The 20,987-nt window shown below is 47.5% G+C and overlaps 1 protein-coding gene across 2 annotated transcripts in view; it reads left to right on the top strand.

Moving 5' to 3' along the window:
* The first annotated feature begins 16,724 nt into the window (after window positions 1–16,724).
* The window catches only part of FGFR3 (fibroblast growth factor receptor 3), a 54,782-nt gene continuing 50,519 nt past the window's right edge, over window positions 16,725–20,987 (top strand). Inside the window, exon 1 of one of the 2 annotated variants that reach the window (XM_058024305.1) lies at window positions 16,725–16,905. In XM_058024305.1, coding sequence (XP_057880288.1) covers window positions 16,725–16,905 — 181 coding nt within the window. The remainder of the gene's footprint in view (window positions 16,906–20,987) is intronic. The other variant, XM_058024306.1, reaches the window with a different exon arrangement.

Below are 20,987 nucleotides of genomic sequence, written 5' to 3'. Positions count from 1 at the left end.
GCCTTTTTTTATACCAGATGAGTCTAACCTCAGAGCCAGGATGACTCCAGCTCGTATCATTAGCCTAAGGCAAAGAAAAGACCATGTCTCAAGTCTCAGTGCTAGTCTACAAAGTGCTCAAACAGGGACATCAAGTCTGATCCTGCCATCTCAGCAGACCCACTGACTCTTCTCAGCAGGGACAAAGGGTCCAGGCTGCAGTCAGACTGTCTCACACACAGATATCCTAATCAGGAATGAGTCCCAGTCACTAGAAAGAGGCAGAAAATAAACCAAGAAATTACTCTCCTTCCTACTCCAGTACCAAATCTGTTTCTCTTCTGAAAGCAGTGACCCAGAGCTGTGTCAAAGAGAGGGACAAGATCAACTGCTTTCATTTACCAGTGCAGGGCCTGGGGGAAGGACTCACTGACCTCTCAAGGTCTTTGACAACTTTTCAGTCTTCATAATTTTCTTTACAGTTCCACATACTTGTTTCATTTAGATGTGGGTTTGGGGAGATTGGGTCTTTATGCCAAATCTCCTGTATGAGCCCAGGGAGCACATCTGACCTCTTCCTGCCTTTCCAAACCCATGATAACATGTACTGACAGACCCACAGTGCTGGCTTGGCTGGCATAGAGTTAATCTTCACAGTGGCTACTATGGGCTGTGTTTTGGATTTGTGCTGGAAGCAGTGCTGATAACCCAGGGGTGTTTGTGCTGCTGCTGCCCAGGGCTCACACACAGCCAAGGCCTTTCCTGCTCCTCACCCCACCCCAGCAGTGAGGGGCTGGGGGTGCACAAGGAGCTGGGAGGGGACACAGCTGGGGCAGCTGACCCCACATAACCCAAGGATATTCCACACCACATAGATGGCATCAGGCCAGGATATAAAGCTGGGGAAGGAGGAGGAAGGGGGGGGTCATTTGAAGTGGTGGCATTTGTCCTCCCAAGGCACCCTTACGTGTGATGGAGCCTGGCTCTCCTGGGCATGGCTGAATTCAGCCTGGGGAATTAGTGAGTTTATTCCTTGCTCTGCTTTGCTTGTCTGAGGCTTTTATTTTATCCATTAAACTGTCTTTATCTGAACCCATGACTTTTCTCCCTTCTGCTCCTCTCCCCCATCCCACCAAGAGGTGAGTGAGCAGCTCTGTGGGGCTGAGTTGCTGGCTGGAGTTAAACCATGACATCCATTCATGATAGTGAGATACTTACATGGTTGTGCTGGAGACATGAAGTATCCATCTGGCCAGCAGGTATGGACAGTTGCAAGAGTAACCTGAGTAACCTACTTGTCTCAAAGTGTCTTGTATCACTGTCCCTAACCTGCCCACATCCAGTCTTCCTCAGTGCATCCATTAACAACAGTCAGCTCTTCCCCTGCATCTCCTTGTGCCCTCTCCACACAGTGGATCACCCTTTTGCAGATTCTTTCCAAGATGTCTGGCAGTGCAAGCCCCTTTCTCACCTGCAGAGTGTGAGGGAAGAAATCAAGCACGAGATAAAAGCACACCCTGAGCAGCAGCCTGGCTTAAGCATGCTGTCACCGGGTCCTGTCTGTTTATTCTTTGTCAGCTCTTTCTGCTTGCTCCATCTTTCCTCACATATTTCAAATCTGCTTCTAATTCAAGTATTACATCCATTTATTTTCCTAATGCTCTTATTCCCCTGCACTGTGTTTTTGTGCTGGGCAGCCGTGTCTGGAAGCACAGTGCTGAAATAAGGCACTTATTGGCTGCAGCTCCAGGGATTTTAACTGGATATCTGCCTTTGTTTAAATTAAGTAAACCAGGATGTTTCCTAAACACCATAAGGACAGAAGTTTAGACTTCTACTGAATCAGCTTTTTGACCTAAAGCCAGAAATGCTTCAGTCAAGGACATCCCCCAGAGGAGTCCAAGGAGCCTGAAAATCCCCTTCCATCGGGTCCAAGGGGCTCTGTGACTCACTCTGTGGAGACACCAGTCCCAAACCTACAAAGTGCCTTCCCATAGCCACTCAAACTACATGACACACATCCCACTCTTCAAATGCATTTTTGGACACAAGGCTGTAGTTTGTATACTTAGAGCCACACTGACTCATGCTCCCCAATGAAAACAAACCTGCAGCCAGTGATGGGGTACAGCTTTGGACACTTCTACAGAGCCATGGGCTGATACCTTCGGTTTTTATCAGGTGAAGAGTTTCCAAAGTGCTCAAAGGTGGACATTATGGTGAACTCAAAACAGAGATTTCAGCACTGTTTCTTACACTGACTAACTTTCTGGAAGCCTGGAAATTAAGTATACAATTCTATAAGCAACAAATGGCAGATGGACATATGTTCCAAGCAGATCCACAGCCTCCAAAGACTGGAGAGTCCCAAAAGCCAAGCCTTTAAGGCATCTCTGCATCCTCAAACTTGCATTTTTATTTCCTTCTGACGAACCAAACTGTGGTGGCCCAGATACAGCACAGAGGGATCCAAATGAATAGGAAAGTGTCAGTGTACCCAAAGAAAACTGCTGCAAATATTGACTGCTGGGTGAAGAGGGAGGGGGAGTAATTCCTATCAGAAATTGGTTCAATTATTGGAAATGCTGACAAAAGGAAAATGCACAATAAACTATGGCTGTTCCCAGCCAAAGGCTCAAACAGCTTTGCTGTCCTTCAGCCACAGGGCACCGACAAAACAACCCAGAAACTGCTGATGAAATTAATCATTAATTCTCTTAATTAAACAACCGAGGAAAAGCTTTGTAATCAAATATCCACCTTCCTTTTGTCAAGAACAGCTAACACTTTTGCAACACAGGGTTTGGAGAACAATCTCTCAAGGTCAGTTTTGGATTGAACTGATTCCCATTTGAGGCTCTGAGGTGCTTGGCTGGGTTGTTTCCCTGTGAGCTCCACCCATCAACCATTAACTGGGGCTTTACTCTTCCAGCCTCCTTCCCTAAAGTCAGCTGCTCTATTTAAGGAAAGAGACACTTCTCTGTAGGAATGATGTTAGTAAAATATGACCAGCAGTGCTGACTGTGGCATGTCTACAGAGGTCACTGGCTTTGGAGGACTTGTTAAATGTTTTATTTGTCTCAGGTAATGCCATCGTGGTGATTCACCCTGGTTTTGTATGCCAGCAAAATGAAGGAGCATTACTAATGTTTTATATCAAGGTGCAGAGTGCATCATTAAATGCCTTCACACAGACAACTAACGTCACACAAGGGTTTTTTTCCCTTCACTTCTCCTCCTTGGCACTGCCCAGGACTTCATCAGGAGAAAAATCACACATAGATGCAACACAGGCCTCGTGTGGCTCAGCAGCAGTGCCCTACATCACTCAGATTTTACTAGCAGCACAGTTTCTACATGAGAGCTGTACTCACATATAAACAGAGCTCAAAATGTTGTCCGGATCAGTAAAAAAGGAAGTTAAATAATTAGCTATTAAAAAAAAAGCAAACTTAATGAGAAGCCAGGTAATGCCTAACTGAATGTGATATTAGAAAGCAAAGGAATCTAAGTGAGGCAATTTACATGTCTTGGCAGCAACGTGCAGCTCAGTAGGAATGTCTGGAAGGAAATCACATCCACAGTCAGCACAGCAGTGTTAACCAAGATTTGAGCCTCAAAAATCTACAACTTAAATTGCCATCACTCAGGCTTCAGTTCATATGTTATTCCCATGTTAGCAAATGGGTAGAAAACCAGAAAAAATCCTCTCAAGGTCCAGAGAGCCAGCCAAAGGACTTTGGATGCAAATTCCTTGGGAAGAATGATATATGACTAAAGGAGTTTATTTCAGACAGTGCAGAAGTTGATCAAAGGCTCTGCTGTAGAAGAGATAACCTGTAGCCATACCTTAAAGCAGCTTTAAACATATAATTAGCAGCAGCCTAAGCCAAAAGCATAGTGGAGTAACTACTCACACACTCACCTCTTCTTTGGGTGGGTTTTGTCACTGTTTTGGAGCTGGCTGCTGCTAAAATTATATGGCTTGGATTAATCTGCTCAATGCTTCAGCCACAACAGTGATGGCAGAAAGGGCTCTCAGAGTTCTGAGACTCCAACATTACCCAGTGCTGGAGAGGCACACAGCAGATAGATGCCAAAAATGAAAGCAGAACTTGTCTCAAATACTGCAGAGGTTGTCCTGCCACCAGGCACCTGGAAGGAAGCACAGATGGGGATGGCTGCAGCACTCTCCTCAAAGGAAGAGACATTCAAAGAGCAGCTCAAGACAGACAGGGCTGACTAAGAAATTGTCCCAGGTACCCAATGGTGAGGGAAGCATCGAAATTCAGTTTCTTCAGTCTTGTAAGTGGTTAGCAGAAGCAGAAACTTCAGCAGAAGCTGAAGACAAAAGGAAATAATTAATTTTAAAGCTTGTTTCCACTAGTGTCCTTCAGTGCCCTCAGAGCTAAAACTAAGTGACTGAAACGCAGCTGGGTAAACACAAACCAACCCCAAACCCAGCCTGCTTCTTGAAAACATCACTAGTAGCTGCTTATTTGCAACTAGTTTGAGAGTTTAAAACCTGCTGGACCCCAAGGACGTGTCTGCATGGACATAATCCTGCTCCCAGCTGCTGGAGCAGCCTGGTGCTGCTCGCCACATCCCTTGGGGAGGTCCCAGCTGCCCAGGCACAGAGCTGGGAGCAAAGGTCCTCCCCAGCACCGCTCTGCAGGATGGCCCTTGAGCAAAGGCGCTTTCAAGGGTAAATGCTGCTGCCCATATCTTTTCTCTCACCTCCTTAATCTTATCAGTCTGCCTAAACCTGGTCTAACAGGCCATCCAAGGGACAGTGATTGCCTCGGGGGTGGACATGCAATGGGAGAGAGCCTGCCAAGTATGCAGATGGTTGTTATCTGCAGCAGCATTGCTGTGCAACAGGCTGAGCCGGACTCTGGGCCATCTCCTGGGCAAGAGCAGAGCATGTCCCAGAGTTCCCATCCTGCAGCCTTTTGAATTCAGCCCCGGCAGAGGCTGACTTTGATCAGATCATCACCAAACCCTCCCCAGATTAAACTGCCCCGAGCTGTGGTAAATCAGTGGCTCCCCCAGGGTGGATGGAGGATGGTGAAACCCCAGTGCCTGAGGAGCCATCCAGCCCTCTTTCATCTGGATCGAGCATTAGTGATAAATGCAGCTACTTCCAAACGCCTTTGTCTGCCTGCTGGAAGAATGCAGATTGTGAAATGGGAATTTGCAATGCTAACAAAATCCCGAGGAAGGGCCTCAGAGAAAAATAACTGCAAACAAACATGACCAAGCCCTCTCCTGTTTAGAAGATTCACAGCATCCCAAGGAGGTCAGAGCAGGGAGTCAGAAAACAACTCCACTTTCTGAGGTAGGTCTGTGGACAAAGGACACCTGATATTGCAGAGGGATTTGCTGGCTGCTTTGCAAGACCCTGAAGATTCACCCAGCCACGATGGACTTGTGCACCACAGAGGTTTTGGCCTGCCCTCTTTTCTCCTCACATTTGCATTTACTGTGGACACAATCCTCACATTTCTGCTAAACTCTGCTATTCCCTTGGCACGCTGCACTGCCACTTCCAGGGTGTATCATTGCACTGGTCAGTGGAAACGATCCCACTGAAGGATATGAAAGCAGAGACCCTCACTCCATCCACCCACTCACTCAGCTTCTCCCCTGGTTTTCTTGCACCTTCTCTCATTTCTGAGAAACTCACCCTCTGCTCAGTTCCTCCATCTGCAAAGTCTTTCATCTGGAATTAAAAATAGAGTTGCTATAGGCAATTTCTGGACTCGCTGTGAATATAGAGAGGTGAGATGTGAAAACTGAGTTTGCACCAATTCTGGCCCAAATTCCCTGCACCTCACCTCTTGCATTTTCTGCCCCAGTGGAAAGGCCATACTCAGAGCTTTGAGGAAGAGAAGGGTTACCTTTCATTGCCTTTGCACAGGACTGCAGTCCTTGGGCCTTCCCTTTAGGTTTGACATCCTCGAGAAGCAAAAATTACAGTACAGACCAAGGAGGGAAACACAGAAAAGAGCAAGTACCACAGTAAGTACCACCAGGTGTACTAGAGCAAAAAAACCACATTTGACTTAAGCAAGGCATCATCTCTCCTGCTTCTTCTGGATCTGCAGAACTCAGCATGAATCCCCCACAACTCTTCCCCCAGATTCCCTCTCAGAACAGTCCTCAAGACACCCCTGAGCTTCCCACTGCCATGGGACAGGCAATGCCCTCTAACATTTTTTTCCCCGTAAATAACTTCTAGCTTGAATTTGCCAGTGGTGACCTGTGGTGTCAGAGCACAGCCAGGTCCCAAAACACAGAAGCTTTGTATAAATAAGGATGTGAAAAGGTGTGAAAGGTGCACACCTGCAGGTGTGAAAGTGGCACAGCATTTTTATTCCCTTTCACATGGGTCATTGCAAACCCACAGGTGAGGTTGAAGCACATCAAATGAAGGCAGAGAAAAAGACTGAGTGCAACAGAATAAAAGAAGCCAGTATAAGGACAAGTGGTTATTGCATATAACAACCAAAGGAAAAATAACATTTTTCAGTCTTCCTCCCTCCAGTACTTTTGACAAAGAAGAAGCTAAAGTCCAAATATTTCTCCTTTTTTTTCCCCAAACAAGCACCACAGTCTCTCGGTAAAATGAATTTCACCCTGAAAATTTAGCTGACACCAGTTAAATTCACAGATCTATAGTTTTCCAGCATCATCCACCTAAAAACCCCCCAAACACTTGAGAAATTAAAAGTGCTGCAAGAGCCTCTTTGATTTGGAGAATTTTCCTTGTTCACTCTCAGGCCTGATCATAGGGTTGGCATTCCAGCATCCTTTTCTAAAGACTAAACACCCCACCTTCCCCAGCTGCTCCTCGTAAAACCTGTGCTCCTGACCCTTCCCCAGCCCCATTGTCCTTCTCTGGGCACATCCAGCGCCTCAATGTTGTGCTCAATTCACCCCTCTTGCTGTGAGGGGCCCAGAGCTGGGCACAGGGCTCAAGGTGTGGCCTCAGCAGGGCCCAGCACACGGGACAATCCCTGCCCTGGTCCTGCTGGTCACACTCTTGTTGATACAAGCCAGGATGCCACTGGCCTTCCTGGCCACATGGGAGCAAGCATCCTCAGGAGAAACACCTTTTCCCTAAGGCACATCCTGTGTTTCCACCTGTAGGTAGGTTTTTCTTTGGCTTTCAGCTGGGAGGTTAATTCTGATAAGCCACAATACCTTGTTTTAAATTGTTTTTATTACCAGTTTGACACATTGCACTAATATTTATTTTTCAAATCATTCCATGAAATACCTTACTGATACAATTGAAATGGATATTAACTTAATGGATATTAACATAATGTTTGGTCTTCTTGGGACCAATATTCACCTGGTATCTCAAATCGGCCCAAGCCTGCTTATGAAGAAATGTTTTTGAAAGCTGAAGTGAGGTAGAAGCAAATACAGTATATTTCACACATAGTAAGAGACTAAGAGAACTCAAAGTTACCATATGAGTCCATTTCCTGCCACCAAACTCCTGAATGTTCTTTTAATTTCTCTGAACACAATATTCCTCCTACAAAATGATCCATAAGCAGCTGTTTATCAGACTTCAGACCTTCCAGTAATGCTTGCAATTTCCTGAAAAGTCAACATTTATTTTTCAAGTGGCTGAGTCAGGCCTCAAGTAATTTATTGGCTGAAAAAAAAACATGAAGTGAGGCATTTTGAAAGCTAATGTATAACTCTGGATGATATCCATTGTGCCATAAAGTGTTTGAGATACCAGCAGTGATGACCATGATAGTAATCTTTTGTTGTGTTTGTGTTTCATTACTGTGTTATGTCATACTCCTGCATAGTCAAAATCAGTGCTGTAATTTTGAATCATCTCACAGCACACTGCAAAAAAATGTATGGAATAAAAGCAGCATACTTCAGTCACCTAGCATGTCTCTCCATCAACCTTATCTTTATTATCTTTAAGGAAAACTATAATTGGATAATCTTTACTTAATGTAAACTTCTAAAAGCTGGAAGCCATTTCAAGATTACACAGATTAACTGTGGCTACCTGTGAGAACATGCTTCAACATTTTGATGAGTTCAGGGTGGATAAAATCAAGCGTCTCCAGTATTTACAAAACTATTTTGGCAAAGAAGTGACTGAAAATTTTTCACACAGCCTTGAAGAAAAAAATTGATAACTTTACTCTAGTGTCCTTGTCTCTTTTATTACCCCATGAGCCAGTCATATGGCTGGAAGCAAATAGTGGTTTTAATTTTCTTTGCAGACAGAATTCTCTCTGGCTCCCGGGTTAACTCTAGCACTGTCAGCTGCAGAAAGGAATATATTTTCAAAGTTCAGATAATTTTATTTTGGTATCCTTTTTTCATGTGCAGATATCCCTTGTTATGAGCTGCACAGCTGTCTGCAGAGAAATCAGCCCGATAATCAGTGATTATCCCCCTTCCACTCTGTAGTAAAATACAAACTATTACAAATATTTTTATATTTCTATGGTTTGAGGCATCAACAGCCACAGAGAAAATATGCCCTTTTAAACCAAGTTCCTACTTGTGTTCTCAATTGAAAGAGGAGCAAATATATTCCTGGCAATATGCAACGCTTTTGTCTTACCATGGCAAATGATTAATACTACGCCTAAAATTTGGGGAAGGACACAAATTTGCTGTCACAACCAAATGCCTTGTGTGAGCCAGAGTGGATACTGCAGCCACCTCCTTGTCACTGTTCCAAAGTGCCTAGCTTTGTGCTTTTTCCTCACAGAAAATGAGGATTTTTCTCCATCTAGGCTACAGAGATTCCTTGGATCTGCACTGTTTGCTGCTGTCTCCCATGAGCCCACCATAAGCAATTAAGGAATAATTTCTGAGTAAACTACATTAAGCCTTTTGGCAATTATTGCTATTATTCTGATTCATTTAAAGTCTTTTCTCCCTTCATTGCAACAAGTTCAGAAAGTGGTGATTAAGAGGAGTAACTTGATTTTGTCCATTAGTAATTGTTCCCAGTTACAGCTGTTCTTACACTCCACATAGGGACATCACTAAATAATTGAAAATATCTAAATAATATTTGCCTTCAGCCTTGGAGGAAATGTCCCACCTACCTAGAAAGCCCACAGATCCTAGACACTTATAGAGACTGAAGCAGACAGTTCACATAAATATATGGCAATATCTATTGCCCATCCTATTTAGTAACAGAAGAATAAATACATAGCAGTTTTCATCGGTTTCACTGCAGTTTGTAGGTCTTCTGAATGGTGTACAAAAATTCACAAGAAAAAGAAACATATTGTCAGTAGGCTTCAGTTTAACTCTATGAGGGGCTGAAGCTCTGCTGGTAAAAAATGTGAATGCCTGCAAATGAAAAGATTGAAAACCACTGACTGAAAACCACTGGCTACTCTGGCTGTTTGGGTTTTTTTTTTTTTTTAAGGAGGACTGGAGTTATGCTGTAAAAATGCTTTCAGAAGGTCCTATTTATCCCTAGTACTGAAAACATATTTGAGCGAGGTTTGCAATGAAATTGTGATCTTTGGATTTAAAGATGATGCACAAATGAGAAATGGTGCTGTATGAAATGAAGCCTTAAGGGCCCATGGGACTCCTGCCTTGGACCCACGAGTGGCACTTCCAGGCAGTGTCCATGGAGTCAGTGGAGTCCTGTCTCTCTCTGCACCACAGGGAACCCTTCAAACCCCTCCATCATCAGAAAGCAGCCCTAGAGGCTGAGAGAAAGGGGTGAAAAACAACCCCTCCTCATCAGCTGAGCACCCCAGATCCCTCCACTGTCAGCAGATAGAAACAAGCACCATTAGAAGAAATGTAAGTTTAAAAAGTCAGGTTTTGGAGGCATCCCTCACGTTCCTAATTCAGGTGTTTGCTAACTTCACTTGAAATCATGGGAGTTTTTCAGCCTACATGGGCAACACAGTGTCACAGAGGGAGGAGATGCTCAGAGAGGGTGGGGAGTTTCTAGAGTCACACAGTTAATGGCAAATCTGGGGGTAAGCCTTGGGTCTCCTCCGTAAATAAAAACCTTTGACCTGCCGGTGAATCTTTTACAAGGTGCTCAAGATCAGTGGTACCTGGCGCCCAGGGTTTCCAAATGCTTATTAATGATTCATCTGATCCACTGACCTGAAGAAAAAAATAGCTGTGAAAAGCATGGCAAACCCATGCAGGCCTTGCAGGGCTGGTACACTTGTCCCCCAGAAATTTTCTGGTCATGTTTTGAATGAGTCAGGGCTTCCTTTCAGAACAGGTAGAGCCAATGTGTTAAAAGTATACGCAAAATAATTGGGGCAAAGTGCAACAGAGGATGGAGCCATCACCGTGTTCTGGAAAAATGTATCACAAGCAATTTTTTCATATAAAAGGATAATAAGGAAGAGAATTTCTATCACAAGAAAGGCTCCTAGCGTTGAGTTCACTTCTCTTCTAAGAAGAGGAAATTTGTCCAGTATAGGAAGAAAGTGCAGTCATTTATTAAAAACATTAATTTGCCCATCTCTCCCAGTACCAGCACAAACACCTGCCCCTGCCCATGGCAGCTCCTCCTTTCCAGCTCCTCTGGAAAGGCTGCTTGAACACTGCAAACTGCACTACAACTCAAGCAATCAATTCCCTCCCTAGGAAAGAGGCTGCTAGAGCATCACAGTGTTCCTGGAATGTTTGGAAATACTTGTCAAAACATGACTCTAGTTTCATTGTTATTTCTATTAACATTCAAACATTTCCCTTGTTGATTTAAGGCATTGGATCCGTGAAACGTCTTGAAGTCAATGCCTACCTGCCTCCCATCCAATTTCTTAGGCAACTGCTGCTTTCCACACCACAAATGTTTTCCCCTTAATGGTAAATGAAATTATTTATGCCACAATTACTACACAGAGGCCTTTTAAGGCTGACGGAGGCCAAACCTCCCTGACCACAGGTTGCATTCTTCATTGTGTTTGATCTGGACATGCAGCACGCTGCGTGAGGGGAATCACATTCCTGCAAAAGCACAAGATCCCTGAGGTAGTTATCACTTTATTGTGACAGAGTTGGACATGGTCCCACAAGCCAAGCTGCAGACCAGGAACTGATATTTGGGAAGGCATTTTGCCTTCCTGGGCTTTGGAATGACTGAGTGTACCACAGGGATAATAGCACTTAACTATTCCCTACAGGATTATCTCTGTTTGCAAAGGCCCTCAATTGCTTTTCCTCTGCAGAGCTGCTGGACATGCACACTGAATCTGGAATACATATTTCTGTTTCTTCTTATTTCAAAGGCCAGTAAAAGCTGTGGAGTCACCCAATCCTGTAATTAATCCTGTATATTTAATATGCTGATACATGTTTGATCCACCCACCCTACCTCTGCAGCAGAATACACCCAGAGCAGAGCTTGCACCATGCCCTTTGGAAAAATAAAACTACCATGGGAATTGCAGGAAGACAGCCATACAAATCAGGCTCTAAATGTGGCTGGGCTGATGTCAGACTGTGTCTGCACTGGCTTGAGGGAGCATACAGTCTGTATTAAAGCAGAATTGAGCGTGACTGAATTGTCCCCGTATTGGAGCTTCCTCCCAAGTAAGTCAATCTTCCACTGAAAAAGAGCTTGCCTTAAAGTCATAGCAATAATGACTAATATTGACCACAATTCTGCTGTCCCTTACAGATGGAAGACCTGAACCTGTATTTATTTTAGGATGTAGCTGCTTGTTCTGAAAGCTCCCAGGCCACTCACTACTCATCCCTTTCCCTGCCTTGGAGTGGGGCAGAACAGGGGAAAACCCCTGGAGAAAGGAGAGCCACCAGGCAGCACAGTGGGGCCAGGACCTGGGGAAGAGTCCAGTGTGTGTGTGAGCTCTAAAGGGCTGCAGAAAAGGGAAGTTCTGTAACGCCTGGTGCAGGTGAGCAGTCAGGGTGGATGGCAGCAGCAGACAGCTGGTGCCCTTTGGTGGCCACATCCAGGAGAGAAGACTTCAAGGGCAGCTGCTGGACTCCCAGAAGCTCCTCTTGGCAGTGTGTGATTTCTCCTTGCAGGCACCAGCCTGCACAGGTAAGGGATTAGACAGGCTGTGGCTTCATTTCAAATGCCCCTCAAAGTGAGGTGCCCTGCTACAGCCACAAGTGCGACCCTGCTGCACACACATTTGCCTGAAATATCCCTGTGGCCATGGCATGAAGGGGTCTGGCAGGCAGCAGGGATCTCTGTCTCATCCCCTCCAGGCTTCAGCATGCTGCCTTGGTTTACTCCAAGGACAGGCAACACCCAGCCTGTGCAGGTGGTCAGTGACACCTCTGAGAGCCACTTGTGACCCTGGTGCAGTGCCACAGCTGCTGTGCTGAGTCAGCATTATTTCAAGGTCTGATTTTAAAACCTTGCTTCTCACACCCTCCACAGGCTTGCTCCAGTTTTTTTCTCTTTTTTTTTCCTCTTTTTTTTTTTTTTTTTTTTTTTCTCCCTACTTTCTCCAATTGCCTGCTTTGCTTACCAGGCTGACAAATTATTTTTCCTCTGCCAGCACCTCTCCATGTGCAGCTCTTGCAAAAGAGATCCAGCCTGCCTCTCCAGTTCACTTCTTCCTTCTTATTTCACCTCAAATAAAACAACTCACTCCTTGCAGAGCCTTCTATTGCTTGTCTGTTCCATGCTGCTCAGTGGGAAACAAATCCAGCAGGATAAGGTTTTGTTGCAACCAGCTCACAGAGGATGCAGGCACACAGAGATCCTTCACAAGGTGCTTGACTGCACACAGTGTTTACCCTGACAATCATTTGGATCCTTAATCTTAGCAACAATGACTTTTGAGCTGGAAATTCAATAAACCAGCCTGGAACCGCAGTTCTAAGGGCTGGCTAGCTAATAAAAAGGGGTTTAGCCGTTCCAATGCACCTTATTGATATAAATGGGTAGTGACATGAGCTCTGGAAAATGTACCCCAGTGCTGGCATCCACTGATGCTATTTAACCCTTGAAGGCTAAGGGTGAACAGCTTGGGATTCTACTCATGCACACTGATACTGACCTCTGAACCAATATTTCAATTCAGTTTCATGTGAGCCCGTAGCATTCGGCTGGGCAGAAGGAACAGCCTGTTACAGCATTGCGAGGCCACAACACTCAGTCTGGCTCACGAGTCACCTAACAAGACCCAGTTTTGATAAGAAATATTTGGGAATATTTACTGTGTGTACTTAACCTGATATGATTCAGCAAATTATGTGATCGAGACTCTGATCAAACTTGCCAGCATATTAAAGTTTCCCCTACTTTATTGCTCTGCTCCAACTCAGTCTTGATTCAGGAAGACTGAGGAAGCAGCAGTATCAGATGTATAGGGGCAGCAGACCCCAGTGCAATTTTTGCAAGATCCTTCTTGAGGCCAGAACTTTTCTTGAGCGTTCGGGCTGTCGTGGTACATCTGACAGCTCAGATGTGCAGGGGAGAGCTTTGCACAGCTCAGATGTGCAGGGGGAGCTTTGCACAGCTCAGATGTGCAGGGGGAGCTTTGCACAGAGCACAAAGAGGACTGTAGGGGAAGGGAAGTGATTGCAAGCTCTCTGACAGCGATGGCATCAAGGCTGACATTGGCATGAATAAAGCCTCTCTCCCTTCATGCCTCTCCAGAGCCTCAGTCCCAAGGGCTTTGGGACAAACCTCTGACAGCCTGTCCTGTCCCCATCTCCTGGACAGAGAGGCAGAAGGGACTGCTTAAAGCATTCACACCTGGAGCCAATTTTGCTCCAGTTTTTTTGACAGGATCCTTCATGTAACTTAATCTGAGACTATCAACAGGTTGCACTTTCACAGAGAGAGATTAGCAACCTCCCTCTAATGTAGGGCTTTGGAGAGAGGCACGAATGGAGGGAGGGGTTTTAGCCATACAAATGCCCCCAGGGTCTGCAAGGCTCTCCAAAAACAGTCCCAGGGCAGCCAATCTCAGTGGCTGAGCCCTCAGTGGGGTCTGGGTGGACAGAGGTGTGTGACAGTGACAGGCTTGGAGCCACTCACTCAAAAAAGGGCAACCACTCACCATCCCTGAGCTGCTGAAAGGGGGTTGATTTTCATCACAGACAGCTTTGGATATTAAGGGGATAAACAAATATAAAGTTCTGGGAAGGGAATTCTTATAAAGGGTAAAAGGAGAACAAACATGCTGGCAGATAAAGTATCCCTACAATGGAGGGGGGTGCATGCTCCTAGCCTGAGGGGGAAGAAAAACTTTGGGGCTAATATATGGCTTATGGCATAACAGTGCTGAAATAAATGCAACTGTGTTGTGGAGGCTTTACTAGCCTATGTACATGGATTTTTTTTTTTTTAATAGTAAGAAAGTGGCTGAGACACAGTCCAGAGCTGCAGTTTTTGCTGCACAGCACTACATCCTGGGCTGTCTTACAGTGGCCACCACTGTGACAAAGCAGCATCAAGAAATCTGTACTTAATCGAGTCTGTGCTCCCCAACACCACATGAGTGTTCTGCATGGTTAATAAATGGGAAATCTAAAAATATCCTGCTGCAGGGAAAACTGCAAACCTTGAAGTCCTTCGTACAGGACTATCTCAATACCCATTTGATTTCCTGTTGTAAAGGGCTTCCAAATGTTATAGGCTCTTGGTTTTTTTCCAAATGAAAACCAGTTCAAAACCATTAAAGGGCTGAGCTAACTTGATCCACGGTGCAGACCTTTACATCTCCCAGCAACCTCAAAACTCTCAGGGTTCAGATCTGCCGTTTCCATCCTGTTACTCCAGGAGCAGCATGACCGTGTTTACCCTCACCTGACAGAAAGGAACAATCACTGTGGCACTTTTAAAACTTCACACTCACAGTGTGAAAAAACACACTGATTCCTTATGGACGTTTTTATTTTTTCTGCGAATTTAGGAAAGCTCCTGGTCCTCCTTTGCCGCTCTCTCCTTGGAAAATTTGGGTAGTGGTAGTAACAATACCAACACTTGGTAGCATAGGAACAACAATGTCACAACAACAATCTTACCCTGGTGGCTTTACTTGAGAGCAGAATTTGGCTCTGCTTTCGCAATTCTGTCTTCAAAGTAATGACGCCAACAACTCCTTGTGCAGTATTATAATTATGATACTGTTGTTTTAATTTTTAGTGATTTTTCTGGCACCTCCAGCACAGCAGTTATGAGAGCAAACATCGTACAGCTTGATGTGCTGCCAAACCTTCTCTGTGACGGTGAAATAAGCACATTTTATTTATATGTCTGCTTTTCCCTCCATTGTTTTCACTTAGAACCGACGGTGTCACCGGCGAGGGTCTCCGCTGACATGTAGGATTTCCTCGCCGCAGCCCCGTCTCAATGCTTCCCCACACAATGCCACAGTATTGAGATGTCAGAGCCTCTGTGCCTGATAAAGGTGTCAAGAGAGATCCCGGCTGCAGCGACAACTGCGAACGCCGAGCCCTCCACGGCGGCCAGGAGCGATCCCGCTGTTTGCCCTCGCTGCGAGCCAAAGCTCCGCACTGCCCGCCTTTCCTCTGACCCAGAAAAACTCCCCTTGACTCTTATGCAGGTTGGGTTTTTTGGGCCCCTTCTGCAGGGCATTTTCAGTTCTGATAATATCTGCGTCTATTTTCAGCGAATGAGCTGCTGTGTCAAGTGGGATTAAAGCGGAGCTGTGACTTCTCTGTATGAGGCAGCTCAGCTCGCTGTCAGCAGGAACTGATGCATGTCACTTCAGCAACTCGGCCGTGCCGGGGGTCTCTGAGACGACCACAATACCCCGAACCGTAACTGTGGTAGTGGCTAGAACACGGTAATCGCAACTGTAAATGCGACTAGATCCATTTAGTCAGACTTTATTAAAACAGCTAGTCCAGCGGGCCGAGGAGAACACGCAGAGTGGAGTGGAGTCTGTCATTATCCCATACACGCACCGCAGCGATTATGCGTGTGGGGGAGTGAAGTCAGGGCGCTGGAAGCGGGCGGCTTCACTTCGGGGTACAGAGTGGCAGCCACGAAGAGGGAATGGGTGCATGGGCTGACCGAACTGCTGCACGCACAGAGCCGTCCCCAACCCACGGATCCCCTTCCCGCCGCCTCTCCTCAGCAATCGCGCTGTTCCGGGCCAGCAGAAGGGGACGCGCGGGTGACGGCCGCGGGATGCAGCAGGGGAGCCCCGCACCAACTCTAATCCCGGTCTGTGGGAAGCGGGGCCGCTGCCCCCGGGGGCTCGGCGGGCTCAGCCCCCCCGCGCAGCCGCGGGGCCGGGCGGGAGGGGAGCGGAGAGGAGCGGCGCGGGGCGGGGCGGGGCGGGCGCGGCCCCCCGCGGCGGCGGCGGCGGGGCGGGGCGGGGCGGGGCGGGCGGTCCGGCGGGCGGGGACATCGCGGCCGCCCCGCTCCGCGCCCGCTGCGCGCCGAGCAGACGCAGGAGCGCCGCGGCGGCGGGCGGGCGGCAGCGGCGGCTCCTGCGGGCGCTCCCTCCCTGCTTCGCTCGATGCGCGGTGCGCGGCCGGCCGCGGGGCTTGCGCAGGTAGGCGCCCCGCCGCCCCTCGGCGCACGGCTTCGCCCGGCCCCCTGCACTTTTTTTACTGCTCCCGCACCACTTTTTTTCCGCCTTTTTACTATTATTTTTCCTGTTCCTCCTCCGTGCGGGCACTAGGGGCGGGGGGTTTTCTCGTCCTGTTCCCCGCGCTGAGCGCCTCTCTCCCTCTCCCGGCAGCGCGGCGGCGGGGCGGAGCGGTGAGCGGCGGCAGCATGCGGCGGCCGGGGGATGTCTGAGGCGGGCGGTGCGGCGGCGGCGGCCGCGCTGCCCCGGCGCCGCTCCGGAGGCATGCGGGCGGCCTGGGGCTCCGTCTGGTGCCTGTGCCTGGCGGCGGCCGTCGGCGGGATGCCGGCGGCACGGCGACAAGGCGGCGGCAAGGCGGCGGCGAGGAGCGGCGGGCAACCGGCAGGTAAGGGCTGCGCGGCCGCGCACACACACACACGTGCTCTGCGGGGACCGCTCCGGCCCGGCCGCGTTCGGAGTCCCCGTCCCTGAGCGAGCGGAGTGGGGCGGATGGATGGAGAGCGCCGGAGGCGGCTGCGGAGCGGGAGTTACGAACGCGGGGCCGGGGCGCTTGCACCTCGCCGTGGCTCGGGGTAGTTTCGGAGGCGCCCAGGAGGGACAAAGTGCTTTTAAGAGGATCCCTGTCTGCCAGGAGCCCTCTCCCAGCAAGGCGGTGCATGGGGCGCCCCGTGGGTAACAGCTGGGAAGATGCTTGCTTGCGTGCGTGTGTAGCGGCGCATCTTCGGCGCTCATCGGGAATGCTCTGACTGCGTGTGCTCGGATGGGAAAAGTAAGGAAAGGGCATTTATATCCTCAGATTGGGAGCAGAAGGGGTGCTTCCACAGCTCCGGGTAGGCACAAGCTGGGTTGCAGCTGAATAAGGGCTGTGCTGAGAAGGGAAGCGCGTTTCGGGGGAGCCGGTGACGATCTCTCCTGGAGTGGCAGCACTGCAGTTGCAAGTGAAAAAAAGTTAACACGTCGGGCAAAAGCTGGGTTTTGCTTTTTGCCTTCTTCTTTCCAAGTAATATACGGCGGGTTTGAAACATCGTGTCTCTCTGATCCGCCTCAGCTGCTACCTGAGTCCCTGTTTATTTTTTAAAGCTCTTTAATGGAAGGGAGCCCCCTCGCAGCCCCCTGTCCTCCGGTTTGCATGTACCCGGCAAAAAGTTTCCATTGTTCAGGAAAGGGTTTGAAGCCTGTTTGCCAAAAAAGTGACAGGGGAATAAATGGACTTCGTGGAGGCTGGGGGGTGGGGGGCATTACTTTCCTACCCCTTTTGGTTAAAGCTATAAATCACACAGGGGGTTGGGTTTGTTTTCAAGAAAGTCCTAATAAAACACCAGATTCTTAGTGTAACTCGTTTGGCTCATTTTTCACAGCCAAAAGAATTGATTTATGGGGCAACATCGCGGGGACTTGGTCGGAGCAGATGAGGTCGGTGTGCAGAAGGCAGCGAGCAGCCTGTGCTGGCCACAGGGCTGCGAGTGACAGAAGTCAAGTGTCCCCAGCTCGCTCTGGCTTATCCTGAAGGGCGCGTTGGTGCTGTCACTTCAGGCACAGTCGATCCCATGGGGTGAGGAGCAGCCTCGGTGGCCGCCTCAGTGGTCCCTGGGCTTCCACCCTCACCTCTAGCCCGTAGCTGGGGTCGGTGATGTGTTGAAGTGCTGCTAAACCCTTCCCGTGCTCTAAGATAGTTTTGCAAGTTAAAGCTGTTGGAATCGTAGCAAGTGGCACACTCGAGGTCACACGGTGGGAAACATCCTTCCAGTGATGTCTGTGAAGTGAGGGATGGGTTGGGATTTCCAGGACCTCCCGGGACAGGCTCTCTCCCCTCTTGGTCACCTTTCTCCAAAGCCAAGGTGGCACTGTCAACTCTCGCTCTGCTCCCTGGAATGGGATTCCTCCCTGAACCAGGAGGGTTCCCGCCAACCCCAGCCCCTAGCAATGTCTTCAAGAGTTGCCCCATCACTGTGGGCTGTTGAAATCTCCTGTGGACAGGGACTATGAAGGGAGAGACAGCTTTTCAGTGCCAGTGGCCGTCCCACCATCATCTTCCACATGGGTGGGGAAGCGTGAAGCCAGCCCTGCTCCCCCAGCTCAGTGCCAAAGCCAGCGGCTCTGCGACCCGGAGGGCACCCGCTGCCTGTCCGACCTGGGGGGGAAAGGTTGTGCAAAAGAAACTGTAAAGAATATAAACCTTCAGAGCCAAGTAAAAACACATTTTACTTTTTCAGTCTTTTTGAATTGAATGGTAAAAAGCAAATTCTTTCTCCTAGTCAAATGGGCCATGGGGTATTGGCTCATTACTGAGGGTTGTTGTTCGCTGGGCTTTGCATTTACAGTCTAAGGCCTTATTTTCCATAAAGGGGCTTGGAAGGATTTTTCCCCAGTGATCTAATTCTCCACACGGGGCTGTGAAGGCTATAACAGCTACTGCTTTGTGCCTATACTCAGCTACATAAAACACACATTGAAGGGAGGCATTCTCGAGGTATGTGTATGTTTGCTAATATGAATACTGGCTATTAGCGGAGGTGGAGGGGGTGCAGGTTTTAACATCTCCGCAGGGAGGTGTTCGGCTGTTGGCAGGAAGGAGGCAGATGGCGGGGCTGTTGCTGAATAGAAGCTAAACTAAAAACACCAGGGGCCTCATCTGGGCTGAGTTTCTCTTCTCTCCTGTTCTCGGAGCTGCTGTAGGAAGAACAATGTCAAATTTCCCCCCTCCTTTTTTTTTTTTTTTTTTTTTTTTATGAATGAAAGTGAGAGAGGCAAGGCAGGATTGAATGTGTATGTCATTCAGGGGCTATGACAGAGATGATTAGGGAGGTCAGTGAACTCCTTTGCAGCCTTGAGCATGCGGTCACTCTATTCAGCAGCCACAGAATAGACATCAATATAAAAAAGCCCGTCCAATTTGCATTAGTATTCAGATAAAGATATTACTTCGTACGATTTGTGAATGTCAAGTAATGCTGGCTGTTTTCTTAGAGAGCAGCCCAACTGAAACAGCAGCATTTAACTTTTATGAAATTCTGATAACCAACCATCCTGTCTCCTATAACTGGCTGTGTGCGTGTCTGCACGCGGTAGATGTGAAAAAGGCAATTTCTGGGCTCTTTAGGATTTGTGTTGCAATAGTTAGCTGCTGAGGCTGAGTGCATTGAAAAAGTTGTATAGAGAGCTGCTAATGTTTGATCAGGTTTGTGCGAGGAGGGGAGGGGAGGGCAGAGCTCTCCCAGTCTGTCAGGAGCAGGAACCAAAGTTTCCTTGTGGAAGGAGTGGAATTGTCACCCAGAGTTTTAATACTGCACAGGCATTTTTTTTTTCCATAACGACAGAACATGTTTAATGGGAGGGCATGTACCAATTCCTGCGACTTTTTTTGTGTGGAAAGAAGTGGTGATGTGCTGGCTGCAGTGTTTTTCATGCAGCTGATGGCAGCTGGGCTCTTGCAGCCTTCCAGCATGAGCTCAGCGAGGGCTCCAAGGTGTAGGGTACGCCGATCTGTGTCACTTTGCTTTGTGTATCTCAGTGTTTCAAAGTTCATCCTGAAGTTGTAGGGGTATTGAAGCAAGTGCCAAGTGGCCCTGGCTGTTCCTGGAGCTGGCCTTGGGGTTTATGTGTTCCAACCCTCTGCAGAGAGTCTCTCTTATATTGATGGTGCTTGCTGCTTACTTTGTGCCTTACACCAGAAATGTTTCAGATTCAGTGGGCAGCTGTGAGTGATAGTTTTGAGATTAAAACTTGATCCATTTGTTCTCATGAACAGTAGCAGCTAAAGCTAGTTAAGTCTTTAATATTGAGACTAGCCTATTTTGCTATATGCAATAAAATAAGAGGACACAAATAAAAGATGATGAAATACCACTTCTTTAAAAAAAAAATCTATTTCTTACCTTGCAAATAGTGAGCTAGAAACTGAACTCTGTTCCAGTGCAGAGATGGACTCAATATATTCAATAGTAGCTGTATAAATGATTTCTTCTACACCTACTGACATGGGTCACTCCAATTAAATCTGAGGATTTTTTCTTTTAATAAAGACTTTATTAGCAGCTGCTGAGTAGGAAACGTGATGAAAGTAGATCTGAAAATTGTGTAGCAAACTGTTGATCTGCTAATTAAATTATGCAATTAAGGTAAGCCGCTCTAACTGGCATGTTAACTTTTACAACTCCCTCAAAAAAAAATCCTCAGTGCTGTTTGGGAAGGTGAACCTGTCCTGAAGCCTGACTGAACATGGTGAAAATTAGGTGAACATCAAAGAACTCTTGATTACAGCATTCCCACTCTATCCAGACCATTTCCATGCAGTGGGACCCAGTCTGCTGGTTGCTCAAAGCTGAAAGTTTTCATAAAGCTGCAGGAAGGTTCTTCCCCCACACCTTAAAAGGCTAAAAAACAAATTTTTTCCTTTTAAAATAACAGTGAACTTTGATATCCACCTGAATGCTTAGAAAGCTGTCCTTTCTGAATACTTACTGTGTA

Source organism: Melospiza georgiana, chromosome 5 (assembly GCF_028018845.1).
Source record: "Melospiza georgiana isolate bMelGeo1 chromosome 5, bMelGeo1.pri, whole genome shotgun sequence".
Taxonomy (NCBI): domain Eukaryota; kingdom Metazoa; phylum Chordata; class Aves; order Passeriformes; family Passerellidae; genus Melospiza; species Melospiza georgiana.
The sequence above is the reverse complement of the archived record's forward strand: the minus strand, read 5'-3'. Positions and strand labels throughout refer to the sequence as shown.